Below are 23,006 nucleotides of genomic sequence, written 5' to 3'. Positions count from 1 at the left end.
AAATACCATAGGATCCTGGCTTCAAGAGAAATTCGATTTCATTTTGTAAGTTGAGCAAATGAGCTTATTAGTCAAAGTGAACTTATAAGATCTCTATAGGTTTCATAAACTGAAGCAAACTAGTTCACTTGAATTGCTATGCATCTCCCTAGTATTAATGCGAAACAATGTATTTGTAGAAGTCATCATTCTTTCTCAGGGGATAATTTACCAGGCTCTCATGTCAACTTAAAATCTTCTACAGGACACATTCATACAAAATGTCAAAGTTCAGGAACACATAGACACTAAAAGAAATGTTTTATAATAGTAAAGTTTTTAGAACATGTATAATTCCATTTATATTCTCAAGCTTTTCAATTCTATTTATCTTAAAATTGGTTTCATAAACTGTTATGATTATAATAAAATTAGTTTCATAAACTGTTATGATTATAATTCAATATCATTACATAATATATTTGAGAAATGTCTGGTAACTCTGTTATTAGGTAATTTAATGATTCAAATATCCTGTTATTATTTTGATGTTATTTGCACTTATTAAGTTACCTTTTAATGAAAACACAAACAAAACACCTTTTCCAAAAAGTATCAGAAAGATTTTTATTTTGAAGATGGGGAAAGCAAAGTATGGTTAAGCTAAAAGGTCTCTCCAACTGCACGGCTGAGTCTCTAACAAGATAAATAATTCTCTGTATCAACTGTTATCACCCAGGAAAATACCCTACCAGGCAGAAAACTGCTGTTCATACTATCCAGAGTGAACTAAAGTAGAAATTAAAGAAAGCCAACTATGAAATCTACGTGAAAAATAAGAAATAAGAAGCTCCTGATCAACTGAGAAATGAGATTGATTAGCTCTTTATGTGCCCAGCTGAATATGGCATTGAAACGCAACGACCAAGCTTATCTCATGTTTGTTTTCTTCAAGTGGCTGCAAACAGATAATGGCTACCAGCAGGATCTACCTTACAAGTACACAGTCTAGTTCCACAAGTAGATCACAGTGGCACCAAATTCATACCTTTTCACAAGAAGGAAGATTTACTGTCAATATTAAATTGGCAGCAAATGAACAGGGAAGCGAGAGACTGAAAACAAAAAACTCATCACACAGATGCAAACTAACACCTCTCACACAGACATATTCTCAAAAAGTGTTTCACGTTATCTTGTGCGGGTTATGGGTACCTGCAGAGACCGATGGACACTGAGTGGCAATCGTCTCCTTGTCACCTCTGTGCTTGATCACATGTCACACTTTGCCCTTCACTTCAGCACCTCAGCTCTCGAAGACTCACAGTACACAAGGCCAGTTTCTCATGAGATGTTTCAGGATTGTGAGCTATTGATGTTACAGGTCATGCCAGTAATCCTGGACCAACACACAAGCTTCTCTCCAGTCAGAAAGAACATGCAAAAAATTCCTTATCAGACAGTTGGCAGGAGTGCAAGGGAAATTGATTTTTATGTCATATTTGTTGGTAGAATATCCCTGGCTTCAAAGCAAAGTTTAGAGTAACAGTACACAGTTACTAAAGACTAATTGAGTTCCGAAGTTTATCACTGGCTAAACTCACATTGTATCTGTGATACAAAGCAGATATTTAAGAATGGTGAACATATGACCCTGTACTTATGCTTGACTGACTAACTGGCAATTCTTTCCCTGAGTCAGCTAAGCCTGGTTTTGCTGTTCTAAGAGAAAAAGTTAAATTCAAAGAGAGTAAAGCTTACAGGGAAAAATATCCCATTATTTAAAAAGGGAGGGAGGGAGGAAGGAAGGAAGGAAGGAAGGAAGGAAGGAAGGAAGGAAGGAAGGAAGGAAGGAAGGAAGGAAGGAAGGGAGGAAGGAAGGAAGGAAGGAAGGAAGGAAGGAAGGAAGGAAATCCTACCATCACCATTCTGCATACTACTCAGGCACTGAAGAGGTTTACCCAATGAAATTACTTTTCATCATTGGTTTCAGGATACAAGACCATTAAAATTAGAACACACTAAAAAACTCCCATTATAGTGTCATGAAATCTGCCTGCTGTGGAAAAATATCAAAATGCAGTCTCACATAGGCTGATCATGTTAGAGTGTAATATTTATTAAATTTCATCATTTATGATCACTCTCACAACCAAATTAACCCTAACACAAACTTTCACATTTAGAAACACAGACAGCAAACTGATTTTTCAACTATTTTGCTTACATGTACTTTTCAACTGTCATGCAGTGCTCATAATTAGGAGATACTATACATTAACCCTCTCATATTATGCTTATTAAGAACCAAATTCAGAGGGTAGAAAAATGCCAACATAAATTCATTCTCCAAAACTGCCCACGAATGTATTGTCACTGTTCTTTCTAATCATATATTTATAGTACATTCTTCAGTAAAAGGTATAACTGTAGTCACATAACAATAGTTATGATGAGGCAATATCATTTCAAGAAAGAAATACAACAAATGAAACTAAAAATTGAAGAGAAGCAATCGGGGCATATAAAAATCATTTGAGAACACCACACAAACTCCAATGCTTTCCACTTTCCAGTTGGAAAGAACATGCACAAAGTTTTCTTAAGACAGTTGTCAGGAGTGCATGAAAAATTGGCTTTCATGTCATGTACGTTGAGAGAAGATCAATGCCATTGAGGACAAAGGACTGTGTTCATTATCTTTTGGGTCTGTCTATATCATCTATAGCTGAGAGAAGTTTTTGTCTTGCTTTCTTATTGATATGGGATCCCAGGCAAACATTTACCAGATTGGTCAGCTGCTTCGATGAATACTCCTGCTCGAAAAAAGAAGATTCAAATTTAGTACACTAAAACACATGTATGTGATCAATGCACAAAACAGGCAGACAGATATTCAGGTCTCAGTGGATAGTTACTGAGCACTAGAAATCAGTGTAAAGCAGTGGAAACTGTAGTCAAGACATGGAAGACACACTGTTTACAGAGCTGTAATAGTGGGGAATAAGGATATCTATAGTACACACTTGAAACAGGAAGCACTAGAATCTTTTTAACATGGCACATAACATACCAATTAAGATCACACACTATGCTTCTTTCTATGACAGTCTTTGTTATTAGGTTATCAAAATACACTGACATTTCAAAATTTTTAAATGCCACTAAGTAAGCAGTGTCTAGCACTGTACCTTTTGCAAACATTTTAGGTAAAAGAAAAAAATCTCCAACCACAGAACAACTCTTCTGAGATATAACAGATGAATCAGGTAACAAAGGACAAAAAGTTACTGGTGTTTAAACCCTCGTATTATAATTGGTAGCTAGAAAGTAAAATTAAGACTACAGTTGACCCCTGAACAATGCAGGGATTAGGGGTGCTGACCCTCCATGCAGTGGAAAACCTGCACATAACTGTAGTTAGCCCTCCTCATCCAAGGTTCCTCTATATTCGAGGATTCAACCAGCTGAGGATCATGTAGTACTATAGTATTTACTATTGAAAAGATTTGCATATAAGTGAGCCTGTACAGTTCAAATCCATGTTGTTCAAGGGTCAACTATATAAGTATTTTTTTGCTGTACAAATCAATTTAGTTCCTGAATTTCAGATAAGTTGTTAGGATGAGCATGAATAGGAGCTCGTCAGAAAGTTTTACATCTTCATTTGGTTCTGGAGGATGAACAGTAAGAGTTCAGCTCGGGAAAGAGTTGTGTACTATCATCTAATAAGAAAAGAACATGCTTTCACTGGAGGTAATCAATAAAGACAGTGCCATTTCAAAACATGAGAAAGAGTTCATCTTAAAAATTCAGCAAACTGCTCAGTTTGTGTATCTGATCTCTGAGAGCACCTGTAAACACCTCATAAATTCTCTCAAGTAATCACTCAACATTTAGAAAGTACCACCCAAGCACTGCACTAGACATTGTGGAAAGTTCTAGGAAAAACAGGACAATCCGGGCTGCTGGGAAAATTTCACTGTGTTACAAATATCAGTTAGTTAAAGCTTTTCCAAAATACGATTACTAAAAATTTTAGTCCACTATATTAAAAGAAGAAACCCTAAAATGGGCATCGTTCTTACATCACGTAATGGACCTCTACGAGCTGTGCTTTTTCTCTTCAGCTACTTGTCCTTTTACCCCAAACCCCTTCCTCAGTACCAACCCCAAAGTGTTTACAGCTTACTTTATTAAATGGATTCTAGCAACATCAGCAGTTCGTCTGCATCTGGTTTAGCATTTTGGTTCTCAAATGACGGAGGTCAATGGGACAAAAAGTGGTGACATTTTTCTCAATTCTGGTGTATTGATTAAATCACTGAAAGTAACATGTACATTTCTACTTTGCTCTCAAAGATCTGAAACTGCCCTACAGTGGGCACATTTACACAAAGTTCAGGCTAATGGTCCAGACTAAAACTCATTTCATTTTTCTAGAGTGTTGAAACTAGAAAGGATGAGCCTGATAAGGTAAATATAAATAACTCCTTACTTCCTTACCCAGTCAAATGAAATAAAAATTTACTTAGCTTTTCCCACGATGTTTACAGTATTAATAAATGTGAACACTAGAGTTACTGATGGAATAAGATCTGGTGATAATTTTAACACTTCTCATATTTTCATTAAATCTGTCTTCACATACTGCCTATCTAGACAAATGATATATAATAACAATCATACCGAAAAGCTCCCTGTATTGAGCATTCTCCGGTGATACATGTGGAGTTGAACTGTGCCAAAAAAATTCAGCATTCAAAATAACACTTGCTATAAGTAGTATTTTTCTCTACTTACCTATATATTCACACAAAAGAAAAATAATCTCATCTATACTTAAGGTAAAATCTAATGTAGGATGAGGTTAAATTTAGCTATTTAAATATTAATATACCAATCACCACTACTACATGTCAGTGTGTTCAGGCCATCACCCATTCATTGCTCAGGGCTACAAGAAGGTTTAAGTTATATAACAGACTTTAGCTTGTGAATCATTTCAATGTTGCTATATTCAATTTGTCCTGATGTTAACCAACTTCAGCCTTCTCCTACAACACAGCTGCAGGATAAACACAGCTAAAGTTCAGACTCTGGCTGCTTTTCCAGATAATTACTGCTACAGTTCACAAAGTCTCAAAAGGATTTGATTAGGCAAAGGGCATTGCATAAACAGTGCGAATATGGTAAAGAACTGGCATAATTAGTTCATGCTAAAAAAGCAAATGTTTCTATTTCACCCATATGATTTTGAACTATATAATACACTAGACAAGAACAGCACAAAAGATAAGGAATAAAAACTTAATTAACTGTTTCCCAGCTCTCACCCTATGCTCTTTGATCCAGCGTTCCATGTCATTCTCAGTTAGATAGTAGGCTTTAATATAGGTTTCCACAAATTCTTTATCTGGAATCGGTCTAATATCTGTTAGTTTTTCAAGTTTCATTAAAAACTGTTGAAAATCCAATTGCATCAAGGCACGACCCTCATTACTACACTTCTTGACGTTGGCATATCTAAGACACACAAGAATAAAAAAACATAAATGATGGGATGGTTAGGAAAAGAAACCTTTAGGTACTTAAACTTTTCTCTAATCCACATTTGGTGAGATTCTATGAGAAAAAAGAGCACATGAGCCTTGAGTCAGAAGGACTGGGTTGTGTTCCAGCCCTGTCACTAAGCAGTCATTTTACCTATCTGGGCCTCAGTTTCCTCATTTGCAAAGCAAAAAGATCAAATAACTTCTAAGGTTTCTTCCTGCTCTACAGACCATAGTTCTGCCTACTCAATTAACATAATCATCTATAAGAATGTTAAACTGGTATTTAACTGGTATTCCAGTTAATCTTAGTTTTATAAATCTTCCAAGATTTATAAAACTAAGCTATGAATATTCCCAAGTAATCTTAGCTTCATAAAACTGTTCAATATTTTAACTACTCAATGCAAAGAAAACAAGTGAAATAACTCTCCCGTAAACACTCAGCAAACCTAAGAAACATGTAAACATATAAGCATAGAAAGTACATACATATTTTTCATTAAAAAAACACTTTATAGACTTATTCTGAGACCCCACACTACTAAAAAACTGTGTTCCAAGGTGGACTAGTAATAAGAATAACTATGTTAACCCTAACAGTACATTTTATTATTCATAAGTCAGTGTCTCATTCCTTCAATCATACAAAATGTGGAGAATTCAACACTAGGAAATGAGGTACTTCCCCTAAGGAAATCTGCAAGAAAACTCATTTATATTATTTAAAGTGACCAAGCTTTTTTTTTTTTTAAATAAGAAGTGTTTTATACACAAATATAACATTTGTGATTCACTTTTCTACTATTAAATAAATTTGTTAACAGTCAATCCAGTCATGATTGTTGACAGAGAGCCATTTTGGGATTTACAGCACTGCTGGTTTCAACCCTAACCCTAACCCTAACCCCTAACCCTAACAGATTGGATGATGTATTATACAAAATGCCAAGGCTGTTGTCAGCTTGTCACCGTCACTTCCACTTTCAAACACATTCTTTTTTATAACAAATAAGAACCGACGAGAAATCAGATAAATGATAGTGTGAAAATTCAACTGATGTGCAATTCTAGATCACTGTGACTGGTCTTTGAAATAGCAGTTTGCTTCCCAGGGATATTTTAAATGTATTACTGATTCTTATTTGTATTCTAGATGTTACAGGCAGAGTAAGCATGGTCTCTGAGTAAGTGGGAAAATTACTTTTGATCTGTAAACTCAACATATGAAAGATTGATATGGTTTACAATGATATAATAATGATATTAACAGTGATATAGTGGTTATGAGGACCGATTATGCCATTAGAAAATGAGGAGTTCATAAGCCTTCTCTGCATTTAAAAACTGTGTGAACTTGGACAAGTTACTTAACCTCTTTAGCCTTGAGTTTCTGAGGCTAGGCTATCTCTCTGTTGACAAAACAGAGAGAATAATACTACCAAAGAGAGTTTATGTTGGGATTTGGTGATAGAACCCTGTGAAGGGCTTGGTTCAATAAATGACAAATAGCACTCAATGAATGCTATGTATAATCAACATTGTAATAATTGTATTAGGTAATAATAATTATTACTAGTTTAATTTTCAGATAACCATTAGATGCTGCTTTCCTCACTCCTCTACTAGCTGATTCTAAGTCACCAGCAAGAAAAAAAAGTGACACAGTGGCGTTTAAGGTCTCCTTTCTAATTACATTCCGAAATCAAACCTGAATTACTATGAGACTGTCTGCTATTTATCACTATTTATCACTATCTCTACCTATTCTCTGCATCCATTAGTGATAACATATAATGTTATTCATATATTATGATTTATCACTGAAGAATCAGATAATGCTTTCATGAAAAACTTACCCTTCCACAATTGTTCTATTAGCCAGACGTATACAATGTTCCCAAAGTATATTAGACACGGCCAAGGGTATCCGAACTCTCTTAGAAACTTCATTTAACCTTGTGTTAAACTGCTCAAATTCCTAAGAAGACAAAAATCGTGGCCATATGTGAATATAATTATAATGTTACATTGCTTTTCCGTCTTAGAGGCAAAAAAGATTTTAAAACGCTCAGAATGAAATCAAGTAAAACAAAGAGAGATAATGCCAAAGATAATTTGGACTTAGTGTGAAGTGTTTTTTTAAGTATATCAAATTGAATAAATCATGTTGTAATACAGAGTACACTACATTTCATCTCAAAGGAAGTAAGTGTCATTAACTGATTAAACAATGTTCAAGTGTTTCTACATCTCAAATTTTTCTATGACTGTCAGTATGGATTAAAAAGGCTTAATAACTAATATGTCTTTAAAAATATCTTTAAGAAACCCAGATTTTAAAAAAGCGTTTTAATGAGCTTTCACCTCAGAGTGAACTATTTGTAATTTGTAGCTGTACTCCTTACAGAGCAATCTGATAAATTATTCTCTTTCCTAAACATTCTTTTAAAGTAAATAAATTATTACATACTGAATGATTCAAAAGTCATGTAATAGTTGTAAATTTTTAGCACCAAAAAAACTCCATAATATACATTATCTCATTACCTATAGAAAAACTGAACATTTTTATTACTTATTAGTACCTTTTGTGATACCACTCCACTAAAAAAAAATATATGTAACTAATTTAGACAATTCCAACAGCTACATAAAAGCAGCAGATGGTTCACCCTTCAGTAAATTTATTTCTGATTTCTTTCGACTATTATCATCTAAATATGTTCATTTACAAAAGTAAATGCTGTTGATCCTTTCTCGACAATACAGTTCAAATACATTTAACAAGCCTTAAAATGATATATTTTTCTTTAGTTTCCTCAACAGAGAAACTACACAATGTGTACCAAGTCAAGACTGACATGTGTTCAAATAACACACAGGTGGGAAAAAATCTGATCATCACCAATCAAGCTACCACATGATTGTTGTGTTATCTCTGGGTGCTTCCTAAATCACAATTTTTAAAAGATTTTTGACAGTTAACTGCTTTTAATCATTTATGAGAAAGAAGTAGGTCTTCAGTCCACTAAGCTTACTTTTGAAAATCAAAGTAAATAAGTAATTGCTCTTCCTCTTTTTCATTTCAAGAATCTAGCAAAACAGTATTTGCTACTGTATTTATGCTTCACTATAGTAAACTCTGCTTTAGATTTCAAGAGTCATAATTCAATACTTTTCATTAATATTTTAAAGATAAATTTATATGCTTACTATATGAAATGCCATTCTACTCATTGCTAAATCCAATGTTCAAGAATGCTTATTGTTAAATGAATAATAAAACTATTTCATTTTACTTATGATTCTTTTGGGACAGATTCTTTTACAGACTACTTTTACCTAAAGATTTGGACGGAAAAGTAACAGAACAAAAGTTATCATAAAAGTTTCTTTTCTTTTTTTTAATAAATTTATTTATTTATTTTTGGCTGCGTTGGGTCTTCTTTGCTGCGCACAGGCTTTCTCTAGTTGTGGCGAGCGGGGGCTACTCTTTGTTGCAGTGTGCGGGCTTCTCATTGCAGCGGCTTCTCTTGTTGCGGAGCACAGGCTCTAGGCGCACGGGCTTCAGTAGTTGTGGCACGTGGGCTCTAGAGCGCAGGCTCAGTAGTTGTGGTGCATGGGCTTAGCTGCTCCGCGGCATGTGGGATCTTCCCGGACCAGGGCTTGAACCTGTGTCCCCTGCATTGGCAGGCGGATTCTTAACCACTGCGCCACCAGGGAAGTCCCATAAAAGTTTCTTTATGAGAGAAAGTCTTAAACTGCTGAAACCTGGGTTCAGGTTAATAATCTGAATAACACTGGTTCTTTCTTATAATATTAATGTTTCTTGGAATTAAGAATAACTGAAGCAAGTAGCCTCTTCTAGTATGTATATTCACTGAAGGCAGAAGTCTCTTTTTTCTTGCATCCCCATAAGTACCATAATTAGCATGTCATAAAAAACAGAATCAACTTTTCAAAAGCAGAACTGTTCAAAAAAGAAGGGGTGTGATTTATAAATTACATGTATCTTTTACATTCCAAATTAAAATTTCCAGCTGAAGTCTCCTAGGTGATCTAGAAATCAAAGTTCTTCCAGGGTGGCAATTATAGAGCATGCTTAGATCTCATGCTAATACCTAGACACTGTTAACTGATCTGGCACCCTTAGTTCCTTGAGTCTGGGGACAGCCTGAGAGTCCTCCAGAAAGGTGCCAGACGTCACTGGGAGCTGGCACACCAGCTGAATTCAGCTGCTATCTCTGTTTTGATCTCTGGCTTTGTTTACTGGTTCTCAAGTGTCCCAGCCTATTATTTACTGCCTTGGACTAAGCAGGTAAGAATGTTGGTGTAAATGAGATAAGTCAAGAGCTAAGAAGGGCCAATTTCTTTTCGCTGACAAATATGAAAAGCAAAATTTTTCTGAAAGCTGTTTTCATTTTCTCAGATGCTCTTCCCTCTCCTCAGACGTGCACATGGTTCATTTCCTCACTTCCCTCAGGCCTCTCCTCAATTCTCACTTTATCAGAGTCCTTCTCTGACCATAAGTAAATAAATGGTATTCCTCTCCAACCCACACCCTGCCACTCTTTATCCCTCTTCTGCTGGTTAATTTTTCACCAGACTATTCATCACCTGACATATTATATATTAATGTATCTCTTTATTGCTGTCCCTGCGCTGGCATATAAATTCCTTGATGGCACATAAGTTCCTTAACTCACAACTATATTGCCAGCACCTAGATCAGTACATGGCATATGTCAGGTGATTTATAAATATCTCTTGATGCATAAATGAAAAAAAATTACCACAATTCTTTCCAGAAAACTTATAAATGTTAAGTCATTAAACACAAAGGTGTTTGCATGACACATTGCAAAAGTATTGTGATTTCTGGAAAAAAAACTTAGAATAATCAGGGGTGTAGTCTCTTGCTAATGAATACACACAACTATAGAAATATCTTCTAATTAAACAGAAATATCCTCTTGTCACTACAGTCATGGCCATTGAGATTACATAATATGAAGCCAGCTAAGACACACTAATCAGACTCTAACTCAAAATGGGATATTACTGAGCAAAAACAAAAAATCTACAAAGTATTCTTGGGTCTAAAAGAACACAAAATTTGGAAAGAACTCCTAATCCAACTCAGGGACTTTAATATCACAAGAATGCTAGAATGTGGTACAAACTATAATCTCACAATTTTGGAGCTATTGCAATTACAGGAATAATTCCCTTAGTAGAATTATCTTTAACAGAGATGTTTCCCAGAATACTTGCCTTTAACAGTGCATCTACATATATGTTGTGCTGTGACATAATTTCTTTTACATCCCATTTCACATTAGCCATTAGGAGCAGCATCTGTTCATAATCAATGGCTTTACCAGCTACAATCCAGTAAATTGGTTTGCGTAGTTCACTGGCTGTTGAGACGGTCTGAAATAAATTTCACAGAAATGAAACCAAATATTTTCTAAAAGTATCAAATTTCTAATATATATTTTGTTCCTGTTTCTAGTACACATCATATCTGAAAATAAAACACTAAACACTTGGAGATTTAAATTATGAAAATACTTAACTCGTGGGCAAGGGTCTTACTCAAAACATAATTTTGAGATATTCAACAAACTTGAGGCCACTGACAATTCAACTAAAAAACACAGATTTTTTCACTTCTCTCCATTTCCATCTCCACTTCCACACTGCACCTCAAGATCCTGTCATCTCTCACCCACATTAGTCTAAAAGTCTTCAAACCAGTCTCCTGCCTCTAGGTTTGCCATCTGAGGTCCATTCTTCACACTTCCCCCAAAGTGCTTTCTAAAACACGCACCTCACCATGCTACTCACCACCTCTTTCAAATCCTCCAATAGCTTCCCAGTACCCTTGGAATAAAGTCCAGCTCCTGGCTGGGAGCACTGTATGTCATGTGACTTCTGCTTAATCACTCCAGCCATCTTTCTCATCACTGGCCCTCTTCCCCGCTCTGATAATTTGAATTTTCCTCAGCTGCTCACAGGCACCGTGTTCTCTCATCTGTAGGTCTTCATATAAGCCACTACCTTAGTCGAAATATATTCCTCTCACCCTCTTTCTCTCTGGTCCAGTTTTTGTTTTTTTTTTTAAAGATTTTTTTAAATAAATTATTTATTTATTTATTTATTTTTGGCTGTGTGGGGTCTTCGTTTCTGTGCGAGGGCTTTCTCCAGTTGCGGCGAGTGGGGGCCACCCTTCATCGCGGTGCGCGGGCCTCTCACTGTCGCGGCCTCTCCCGTTGCGGAGCACAGGCTCCAGACGCGCAGGCTCAGTAGTTGTGGCTCAGGGGCCCAGCTGCTCCGCGGCATGTGCGATCTTCCCAGACCAGGGCTCGAACCTGTGTCCCCGGCGTTGGCAGGCAGACTCCCAACCACTGCGCCACCAGGGAAGCCCTCTGGTCCAGTTTAAACATCACTTCCTCAAGACAGCCGTTCTAGATAACCTCCCCCCAACCATACCCCCTCTCTGCCTCCAGTCAAGGTTAAATACCCTGCCACTGTTTCTTTCCCTTAACTATACTTTATTGTAATATAGTTTTAATTGGCTCTTTCTCTTACTAGACTAAAAGTTATATGAGGTGTTCAATAAGTATTTATTTAATACAGGAATTCATGAATGAATAAACAAATATTCTAATCCACCTCTCCTGAGGTTGAGAGACTGACCACTAGTTAAAAAAAAAAATAACCTAAATAACATGTGACAGTCCTATCCTGCTCACAGTTGAAATGATATATAAGACATGTCTGACCTGAGAATAAAACTGCTGAAGAAAGGGTTTTTTGACTGCAGGCATCACAGCATCCAGATGTGGCTGAAGGAACTCAAACTGTTCAGCCAAGAATACCCTAAATGGAATAAATAACCCACCATGTAAACAAAATACAGTATTTAGAGCCTGTCAATATTTTTTGTGTAACTAATCTTTAAGATCTCTGAGCAAAAGTTTAACAATTAAAATTATTTTCCATTTTAAAGAACTACCTTGCATTGCCACTTGACACACTCATTTACAATTCACACAAAAATTAATGCTGAGTTATCAATGAACGTGAGCTGATGTGAAAGAAGGATGACTTCAAAGGAGCTAATCTGGTTACCACAAGGTGTACAGTTATGCTGCTTTGCATGTAAGATATGAGCACAGATAGCACAAAAGATTGAAGAAAGAATACAACAGTACTTTTAGAAGGATTTCCCATGTAATTACACACAACAGGCCCATGAATTCACAGATTTAACACCTGACACTTTTCAGAAATAACCCAAACATTCATAACAGGAAATAAAGTGGAACTTGGCTGAGACACAGACGTGAACTTCACATGCATACACGAGACATACACGTGCATGAATCGGAATCATTCAGCTGAAGACTGCTGGTAGTCATACTGTTTTTCACTACTTTTCGTTATATACAAAAACTCTTAAATTATACTGGACCATATTTTATGGAAGAAGTTATATGCTCTCATTTTATTAAAGAACTTGGGGATTTATAAAGGTCAGGATGCACTCCTGCTGATGTCAAGGGTCGACTACATTTAACACTAAACTGACAATGTAACTACAGTTTCTCTAGAATCGTAATTCAATGGGAAACTATAAAGTACTATACTATAATATGCGTTTCTAAAGTCTTACTTAAAGCAAGGATCATGCTGCTAAAGAATGAAACTTAAAAGATTACCCTCCTTCCATTTATACACCTGAAAATCAACCATGCAATTTTAAAAACTGATTGGTAATCTATTTTAGGATATACTTCTCAGAAATATTGAGTACTTTAAGGAATATTTAGAAGTGGGAAATGCATACAGCTAGAATACAGTGCTTACTTTTATAATCTTTCTTAAATATTTAATGGCAAAGCAACTGATTTTAACAACTTACAAGGATTCTGTGGCTACCACTCTTTCCGCCAACCCATACAATGTATCCCCAAATGTCAAAACCACTAGGTGACTGAGGTGAGGGCTCGGTACCTTCTCCTTTCTCTCTTCTGCTGCTGTGAGCGTGGCAGTAGGATCAGCTGAAACTTCCTGAAAATATAACATACATATACACACACAGCCTGAAATAGCAAATCTAATAGCAATAACCCATGTGATTTTACAAAACTGGAGCTATAATTAAAATGCTCTCAGGCATACATTAATTACACTTAGTTTCAGTTCTTTTTTTCCTCCGTTTATATTTTCTAACTACTAGAACTTTTCTTTTTATACTAAGTGAAAATGATCCAACTCCCTATGCTATTAGCTGTGCATGACCTAAAATTGGCCAACACAAGGAATCTTTATGAATCAACAAATATTTCACAGAGACAATAGTGAGATGCCCTTCAAGAACTTGTAAACGAGGAAGAACAGACTGCCTCTCCAGGACCAGGCTGGTAAAATCCAAAATTATGGTGTGATTAACCATTTCACACCTAAACCTTAATCAAGGTAACTCTGGTATAATCCCAAGAAGGCAGGACTAAAATGTAGTTCTAAACTGAAACAGAAGCAACTGTATTGTATATCTCTAGGGATAGATTACTGACCTGAAGGAAGATGGTAAATGGAAATAAAAGAAAGGGATGTCCAAAGAGCAGAGTGGGCTGAGCCTTAAAAGATCCTCAAAGAAAATTACAGCACAAAAATTGAATACAAACAAATCTAAAAGTGTACAAAATGTAAATCTAGATTACTTTTTAAATCAATTACATAATCACAAATCTCTAACATTTTCCTTACAAATAAAAGAGACATCAAATGCATAGGACTCTGGGAGTATAACAGGTTTATAAATTTTGCAAAATGGAAATAATACATTATAAAACCTTTCAAGTTAGAAAATTGTTTTATTCTTGTTTAGTTCTTTTTTATATCCTATATTCTACTAAAGGTATTGTCTCTCTTCAATCTCTAATTACTCAATTAGCATTTAAAAGTTATTTTGGGAACAACTGTGTTTTCTCTAAGGAGAATCAGGATAAGGGAACTATGCAAGTTAATCAATGTCACAGCTCCACTATTTATTTCCTTCTACTAAAAAGGAAAATAATCACCCCACTACTGCCAAAAAAAAAAAAAAAAACACACAAATCACAAAATTACATAGGGTTTGGTACCAATTGGGTGCCTGTGCTATTTAATTTAATTCTGGTGGCTATTTATTTAATACTTTTTTTATTATTATTATTTTTAAGATTTATTTATTTATTTGGCTGTGCCAGGTCTTAGTTGCAGCACACGCGATCTTTGTTGTGGCATGTGGGATCTAGTTCCCTGACCAGGGATCGAACCCAGGCCCCCTGCATTGGGAGTGTGGAATCTTAACCACTGGACCACCAAGGAAGTCTCTGGGGGGCTATTTAATCACCATCTACCAGACTGTCCAAGTGAAGAACCTTAGAATCATTCTTGACCACCCCCTCTTCCTTTGCACCTCCATCATGCCTAAACAGACACCTCTCGTTTGTTTCTTCCTCATGTCATTACTTCAGTAATACCTAGGTGATCTTTCTAAAATGGAGATGTGATCATACCACTCCGTAATTTAAAAGTCTCAACTGACGATCCCTTCCTTACAGAAAAAGAGCCTAAACTTGTTGCCACGATATTACTCCTTTACAAACAGCTACCTTTCCAGTCTCATTTCAAGATAATCTCTACACCCCTAAGGTCTAGTCACACTGGACTGCTTACTACACCCGTCCTACTGACACTTCTGTCTTACCAGCTCTCTTCTCCTTGCCTGCCTGGCTCTTACCTCATTTTTTAAGTACGAATTCATATTCACCTCCTTTCTATAACTTTCTCAGTCTCCCAAGAAAAATAACTATGTTACTTGTGTTAATATTGCCTATACATATACCTATACCTGTATGTGGCATACAGCATACTTTATCAGTTGTTGTTTTCTAACTCTCCTACCTCACTGTGAGTTCTTGCGGGGTAGGGACCAATTTCACCCTCTTTGTACCTTAAGTCCTTGGCATGCCTGTTGACATTAGCAGGCCCTCTGTTAGTTTCATTGATGGAGATGATGATAAGAATCTTCTCTTCCTCTCCTATTATCCTCTTTCAAGCCCATTCCAACCAGGTTTTTGTCTGCTTCACTCCAAAGAAAGAGTAAGCAAGGTCCCCACTGGCCTCCTTATGGCCAAATCCAATAGCCAACTCTGAATATCCATCTCTGAATATTCCCCCTGACCTTTAAACACTGGAGTGCCCCAGGGTTCAGTCCTGAGACTTCTCTGACTTACATTCTACTCCCTACATGATTTCATCCGGTCTCACAGTTTTAAATGCCATCCACATGCCAACAGCTCAAAATTTATATACTTGCCCTGACCCCTCTCTCACCTCTAGCGCATTTAACATATGTGAAACTGAACTCTTGATGTCCTCTTCAAATGTGTCCTCCTAAAAGTCTTATCCATCCCCATTAATGGCACCTCCATTCTCCAGAAGTTAGGTGCCATCCTTGACTCTTCTCAGTGTCACACTCCTCTTATAATCCATCAACAAATTTTAATGTGTCTACCTTCAAAACAGATCCATTTAGGGAAATACACTTGAAGAGAGCAAGAAAGTCCCAAAATGTCAAGCTGACATAAATAAATGTTATGTGCTTATTGCACGCTTAAATGGAAAAGCTCCTAAACAGGATCCATGTTTCAGCTTATACCAGTATAGTAAGGAAAGGATATACAACTCTTTGAAGACTTTAACAAAATGAAACCTTAATCAATTTTTACTCTCACAGTGAAAGTTATATTTTTAGCCTTTCCTGCCAGTAATGTACTAACTAACACAAAGAAAATTAATATTTATGGACTTTTCTGGATCAATTTAAAATACATTTTTATTATCAAAGATTCAAAGTTGGCCACAGGTCTTAAACAGTTTAGCATCACCAGGTAGATAACTAAAAATTCACCTTTCTGGTACCACTACCACCTACACCAGCTTCCTTTCCTGCTTGTGCACTATTAGACAATTTTTCTTAGACTTTTATTTGATGTGTCAAACAAATTTTCTTAGTTTACAGTGAACTTATATGATAAACAATTTCAGGTGGCATTTTAAAGAACATAATGATTCCATTTTGCCTTTTACAGCTTAAAGAGAAGCAAAACTTAGAAGATATATATGGAGAAAGTAAAATTACCAAAAAAGTGCTTATTAAAGTTTTAACTAACACATGGGAGAAATATAAGGAAAAATACTACCTCCATCCAGTGGTTCCAGATTAGGCTATAAATTATTTTAATAGCCAAAGAATGTATTGAATAGCAAGAAACCAATTAATGTTCTCTGCCAGTGTAGATGCAAATTAATGAAGTGAAGAAAATTTATATACCAGCTTATGAAAACCTGAGATCAAGGTCTAGTAAATGACAAATATATTTTTTAAAATAATAAAACGATGCTTATCAGTATGCGTAATAACTTAACATGTAAAACATTGGAAATTTTCAGAAAAACTTCTACTGTATTGTTGTAGAGTCTTATCCATCAGAGGAGTGGGGACTGTGGAGAGGCTCTGTCAAAGGTCAGTGCTCCTTACAAACTGACAGAGGAACAACGGCTCACACAGTCTTCTGATCCAAGGTGCAGTCTTTGATTTAAGAGATGCTAAGAATAAGGTCTTTAAAAAAAGATATTTTTAAAAGACAAGGTGGCAAAGAAAAAAACAGGCACATCTATCAATTTACTGGGGAGGGGTGTGTAGCTGGTTTTAAAAAAACGCATTTCTAAAATTGACTATTACACCAATTCAGGAAAAAACTTATCCAATGAACAAAGAACTTGTCTGACAGATGCTACAGATACATTGTTATCGTTAGATGGGTGACAGCTTGTCTTAAATAACAGCTAGTTTGGTCCCATTGTTTACTGGGTCATGCTATTTCATTACACACTGTATGGCAGCATTAAATCCACAGCTTAAGGGTCAGATCTGGAACTGTGGTTTGACAATCATAAGCTAGTAACTAGCAGAGCTGGCAGAGAAATGCTAGAGTGAATGATTCTAGTGGTATATTTCAGCCCACCTATCTTGAGGCATTCAGCCAGAAACAAGAAAAACTTCAGCTGTGGACTAAGATCTGGAAAACACGATCTTCAGGTCAAGGTTATACTAAGTATCAAACAAGGAGAAGCAAAATCAAAACAGATAACTGCCAATGGGACTGAAAGCCAATGATGGATTTTACACAACAAAGACCAAAAAAAAAAAAGAAAGAAAAAAGAAGAAATAGATGGCTGTGTCAAACAAGGAGCCTTGACTCTGAAAACAAAGATCAGGCTTAAGTGGACAAGAAAACAAGCCAGGTTAATCCAGGAGACACCAAACTCAAGGATTCGAGTTTATTCATTTACTCTATAAACATTTATTGAAGAGATGCTATGTGCCAAGGTAAGTGCTAGGACTATGAACATATATTAAAAAAATATGTGCTGGGCAAAAAAGATCTCCAAATTTTAAGGGGGATGGATGAGACGGATACAGGTTATTTCCTCTGTGTAAACAGTGCTCACCTGAAATATCTGCATATGCCTCTCTCACTTTATTCATATCTCTGCTTAAAGATCACTGCCCCATCACTCTGCTTCATCTTCTTCTTGGCACTGATCAGTATCTGACACTCTTATACATTTATCTGTCTCTCTGCCCCAATAAGATTCAAGTTCCAAGAAGACAGGAATTACCTCTTTTGTTCACTGATGACTTTCCAGGCCTACAATGCCTGGCATATAATAATTATTCCAAACAAGTATTTCTTAAAAGAATGAATGATTCCATTGCTTTAAAAAAACTTCAATAACAGAAGTATGCTCATACTATAGAGCTTATGAGAAAAGAGGAAAGTGATTGCTTATTTGGGTAAGTGACGGAATAAAGGAAAATTCATAGATGCAGAGAAATGCACTGAATAACAAAAGTCTCTGGCTACAGTGACCAAGCATAAGAAAAAATGTTTTTCTTATCTTAACTGCTTATGTTGGCTTAAACACTATAGAGGATCAGCCCTGTTTTGCTACCTAACCCAGCTTTTTAAAACATGCATTTCATCACATGACACAGTTAAGAATCCAGACCCCCTACTGCATAGCCGACTAAACCTAAACTTCTCAAATGTTAAAGCCATTTATAAAGTCATCCTAAACACTCTTTGCAACACAACTCTTTGGCATAAACTGGTGCCCCATCACAAAAATCTGCCAAAATTTGGGCCAGGCTTGCTCCCACCTCAAGGCCCTTGCTCAGCCTCTGAACCTTAACTTGAATGCCATTCTTTCTCCTCTTCCCCACTGATCCCATGCCTACTCTTCAAAGTCCAGCATAAGTCTCACTTCCTCCTTCAGTCATTCTCTGACAGTAATTTTGAACATAAACCTTTCTTCTCTTTGAACTTGTACTGCATGTAGAGCCAATATCATATTCTTTCGTGTATACCAGCTTTCTCTCTCCATCAGACTATAAGAAACCTCCATTTTACTTCCTGCATGCCATTAATGTTCTAGGGACACAGGAACTCGATGTACAAATAGAAATACATGTAGTTGATTAGATCGCCAATTTCTATTTTAAATAACCTAAAGGAATTGATTACTTACCAGATCAATGAGGCTTTCTTGTATTCTGTTTAGAGTTGTTCTTAGTCTACTACTGCTAAGACCTAGTCCCGTGGATTCCAACTGAAAAAGAAAACGAGAGGCATGTTAAATTGCTGTGGAGATAACCCTGCAAATGTTGTAACTTCAAATTAGTGAAAAGTAAGTATGTGGTAAGTTTTCACTCAGATACTTAGCATTCAGAGGGTTTCCAAATAGCATTTAAAAATACCAAAACATCAAAGACAGAAATCAAATCTTAACCCTCAAAGGAACAAGAGAGCTATTTACACATGTGCATTTACAGGTCACACTAACATCTATCAATCTAATGGATTTATCAGGAGAGAGTTCACTGGAATTTCTTTCCCACAAGTTATTATTTTTAATTGCAAAACTTAAGATTTTTAGATACTTAAAGAACCCAAGGATAGGAAGGGCCACACTGATACAGAAAAAACAAAACAGAGATGATAAATACTTTTTTTTTTTAACATCTTTATTGGAGTATAATTGCTTTACAATGGTGTGTTAGATTCTGCTTTATACCAAAGTGAATCAGCTATATGTATACATATATCCCCATATCCCCTCCCTCTTGCGTCTCCCTCCCACCCTCCCTATCCCACCCCTCTAGGTGGTCACAAAGCACCGAGCTGATCTCCCTGTGCTATGTGGTTGCTTCCCACTAGCTATCGATTTTACATTTGGTAGTGTATATATGTCCATGACACTCTCTTACTTCGTCCCAGCTTATCCTTCCCCCTCCCCATATCCTCAAGTCCATTCTCTAGTAGGTCTGTGTCTTTATTCCCGTCTTACCCCTAGATGATACATACTTTCAATATCAAGAATGAGAGCATGGATAACACTACGGATCTAATGCTGAAACACCAGAATGATAATAAGGGAATATTATGAATAATCTTATGCCAATAAATTTACCAAACCAGATGAAACAGACAAATTCCTTGACAAGCTCATATTACAAAAATTGACCTAAGAAGAAATAGAAAACTTTAGCAGCTCTTTATTAATTAAATTTCATTTAATAAAAACCTTCAAAAAGTACCAGTCCTACATAGACTCTCAGAAAGTAGAAGAAAAGAGAATGTTTCCCAATTGTTTTATGAGACTAATATTACTCTGATTCTTAAACCAAACAAAGATACCACAGAAAACGTAACTACAGACTCCTAAACTTTATGGACACAATTTTTAAACATCCTTAAAATATTAGCAAACTGATTCATGACCAAGTGGTATTTGTCTTGGGAATGCAAAACTGGTTTAACAGCCTAAAATCCTACTTTGAAGTTAACCAATGTATTTCACCATATTAATATATTTCTTTAGGAAAGAAAGTTATGATTGTTTAAATAGATTCAGAAAAGGTCACTTGACTAAATTTATCTTTTCATGATAAAAATTCAGAAAAATTCAGTAACAGAGGAGAGTTTCTTCAACATGACTACAGGCATCTATAAAATAGCTAGCATCATACTCAATGGTGAAAGGCTCAATGCTTTCTATCCAGGATAGATGAAGGTGGAGGGAACAAGATGACAATGTCAACCCTCACCACCTATTTTTCTTGAGAGGTAAAACCTTTGATTTCAAATCATTTTTTTTTTATAACATCTCTATTGGAGTATAATTGCTTTACAATGGTGTGTTAGTTTCTGCTGCATAACAAAGTGAATCAGCTATACATATACATATATCCCCATATCTCCTCCCTCTTGCGTCTCCCTCCCAACCTCCCTATCCCACCCCTCTAGGTGGTCACAAAGCACTGAGCTGATCTCCCCGTGCTATGCAGCTGCTTCCCACTAGCTATCTATCTTACATTTGGTAGTACATATAAGTCCATGCCACTCTCTCACTTTGTCCCAGCTTACCCTTCCCCCTCCCCATGTCCTCAAGTCCATTCTCTATGTCTGCGTCTTTATTCCTGATCTGTGCCTAGGTTCTTCGGAACCTTTTTTTTTTTTAGATTCCATATATATGTGTTAGCATATGGTATTTGTTTTTCTGACTTACTTCACGCTGTATGACAGACTCTAGGTCCATCCACCTCACTACAAATAACTCAATTTTGTTTCTTTTTATGGCTGAGTAATATTCCTTTGTATATATATGTGCCACATCTTCTTTATCCATTCATCTGTCGATGGACACTTAGGTTGCTTCCATGTCCTGGCTATTGTAAACAGAGCTGCAATGAACATTGCGGTACATGACTCTTTTTGAATTATGGTTTCCTCAGGGTATATGCCCAGTAGTGGGATTGCTGGGTCGTATGGTAGTTCTATTTTTAGTTTTTTAAGGAACCTCCATACTGTTCTCCATAGTGGCTGTATCAATTTACATTCCCACCAACAGTGCAATCACTAAATGATTAGTGATGTTGAGCATTCTTTCATGTGTTTGTTGGCAACTCTCACCACTTTTATTTTACATTGTGCTGGAGGTCAAGTTTTTGTAATTGACCTCCATCATACAGATATATATGCTGTATGAGGCATACGGATTGGAAAATATAAGGCATACAGATTGGAAAAGAAGAGGTAAAGCTAAATACTAGATACTTCCCTCTAAGCACTGATTTAGCTGCATCCCACAAATTTTGATATGTTGTGTTTTCATTATCATTCACTTCAAAATATTTTCTAATTTCTTTTGTGGTTTCTTCATTAACCCAATCTTTATTTAGATGTGTGTTGTTTAATCTCCAAACACTTAGGTTTTCCTATTTTATTGATATTGGTTTCCAATTTAATTACATTGACATCAGAAAATACATTCTGTATGATTTCAATGTTTTAAACTCATTACGACATGTTTAATGGCCCAGAACATATGGTCTCTCCTGATAAATGTACCATCTGCACTTGAATATATATCCTGCCATTGTTAGGTATGTTGTCCTACAAATATCAATTAAGTCAAAATGGTTGAAAGAGTTGTTCCAATCTTCTGTGTACTTGCTGATTTTCTATCTAACTTGTTCTATTAGTTACTCTGGTGTTAAAATCTCCAGCTGTCATTGAAGTTTTTCATTCCCTCTTGAATTCTGTCAATTATTGCTTCATCTATTTTGAAGCTCTGTTACTAGGCACATATACATTTATAATCATTATGTCTTCCAATTGAATTGATCCTTACATCATTAGAAATCCCTCTATCTCTGGTAATACATTCTGTTTTCAAACTTATTTTATCTCGTATTATAGCCACTGCAGCCTCCTTATGCTTACTGCTTGCATGGCATATCTTTTCAATCCGTTTGCTTTCAATCTATGTTTTTTGTTATTAAGTATGGGCTTTGTTTTTAATCAATCCTGACAATCTCTACCTTTTAATATGAGTATTTAGTCCAGGAACATTTACTGTGGCTGGGTTTACATCTACCATTACATGTTTTCTTTTTTTTCCCTTGGTTCCTCCTTTCCTGCTTTTTCTAATTATATGATTTTTTCTTTTTTTAGAATCCTACTTTAATTTTCCTGTAGGCAAAAGTTAAAGTTCTTTGTATTATTTTTCATTATTCTTCTATGGATTATAATATACATTCTCGATATTTCACAGTCCATTTACTGTTAACAATGTACTGTTTTATATAATATATAGAAATCTTGCCATCTTACAGGTCCACATCCCTCCACATACCATGCTATAGTTGTTATATGTAATACATTTACATATATTATGAACTCGAGAAAAAAATGTTATAATTTCAGGTTTAAACAGCTATATGGTTTAAAAAGAAATTAAGTGGAAAAAGAAAAAAACAACAACGGCAATCTTTTGCATTTCCCC

The 23,006-nt window shown here is 35.9% G+C and overlaps 1 protein-coding gene across 2 annotated transcripts in view; it reads right to left on the bottom strand.

Annotated features, from left to right (window-relative positions):
- Positions 1-2,074: 2,074 nt before the first annotated feature.
- VPS50 (VPS50 subunit of EARP/GARPII complex) overlaps positions 2,075-23,006 on the bottom strand; it is a 129,774-nt gene continuing 108,842 nt past the window's right edge. The window contains exons 22-28 of one of the 2 annotated variants that reach the window (XM_036863988.1): positions 19,188-19,268; positions 13,465-13,613; positions 12,323-12,419; positions 10,809-10,967; positions 7,391-7,512; positions 5,316-5,505; positions 2,075-2,795 (exon numbers count right to left, since the gene is read on the bottom strand). In XM_036863988.1, the coding sequence (XP_036719883.1) occupies positions 2,676-2,795; positions 5,316-5,505; positions 7,391-7,512; positions 10,809-10,967; positions 12,323-12,419; positions 13,465-13,613; positions 19,188-19,268 (918 nt within the window). In that variant the 3' untranslated portion in view covers positions 2,075-2,675. Of the gene's footprint in view, positions 2,796-5,315; positions 5,506-7,390; positions 7,513-10,808; positions 10,968-12,322; positions 12,420-13,464; positions 13,614-19,187; positions 19,269-23,006 lie in introns of those variants that run through there. The other variant, XR_005021273.1, reaches the window with a different exon arrangement.

This window comes from Balaenoptera musculus, chromosome 9 (assembly GCF_009873245.2).
Source record: "Balaenoptera musculus isolate JJ_BM4_2016_0621 chromosome 9, mBalMus1.pri.v3, whole genome shotgun sequence".
NCBI classification, from domain to species: domain Eukaryota; kingdom Metazoa; phylum Chordata; class Mammalia; order Artiodactyla; family Balaenopteridae; genus Balaenoptera; species Balaenoptera musculus.
The sequence above is the reverse complement of the archived record's forward strand: the minus strand, read 5'-3'. Positions and strand labels throughout refer to the sequence as shown.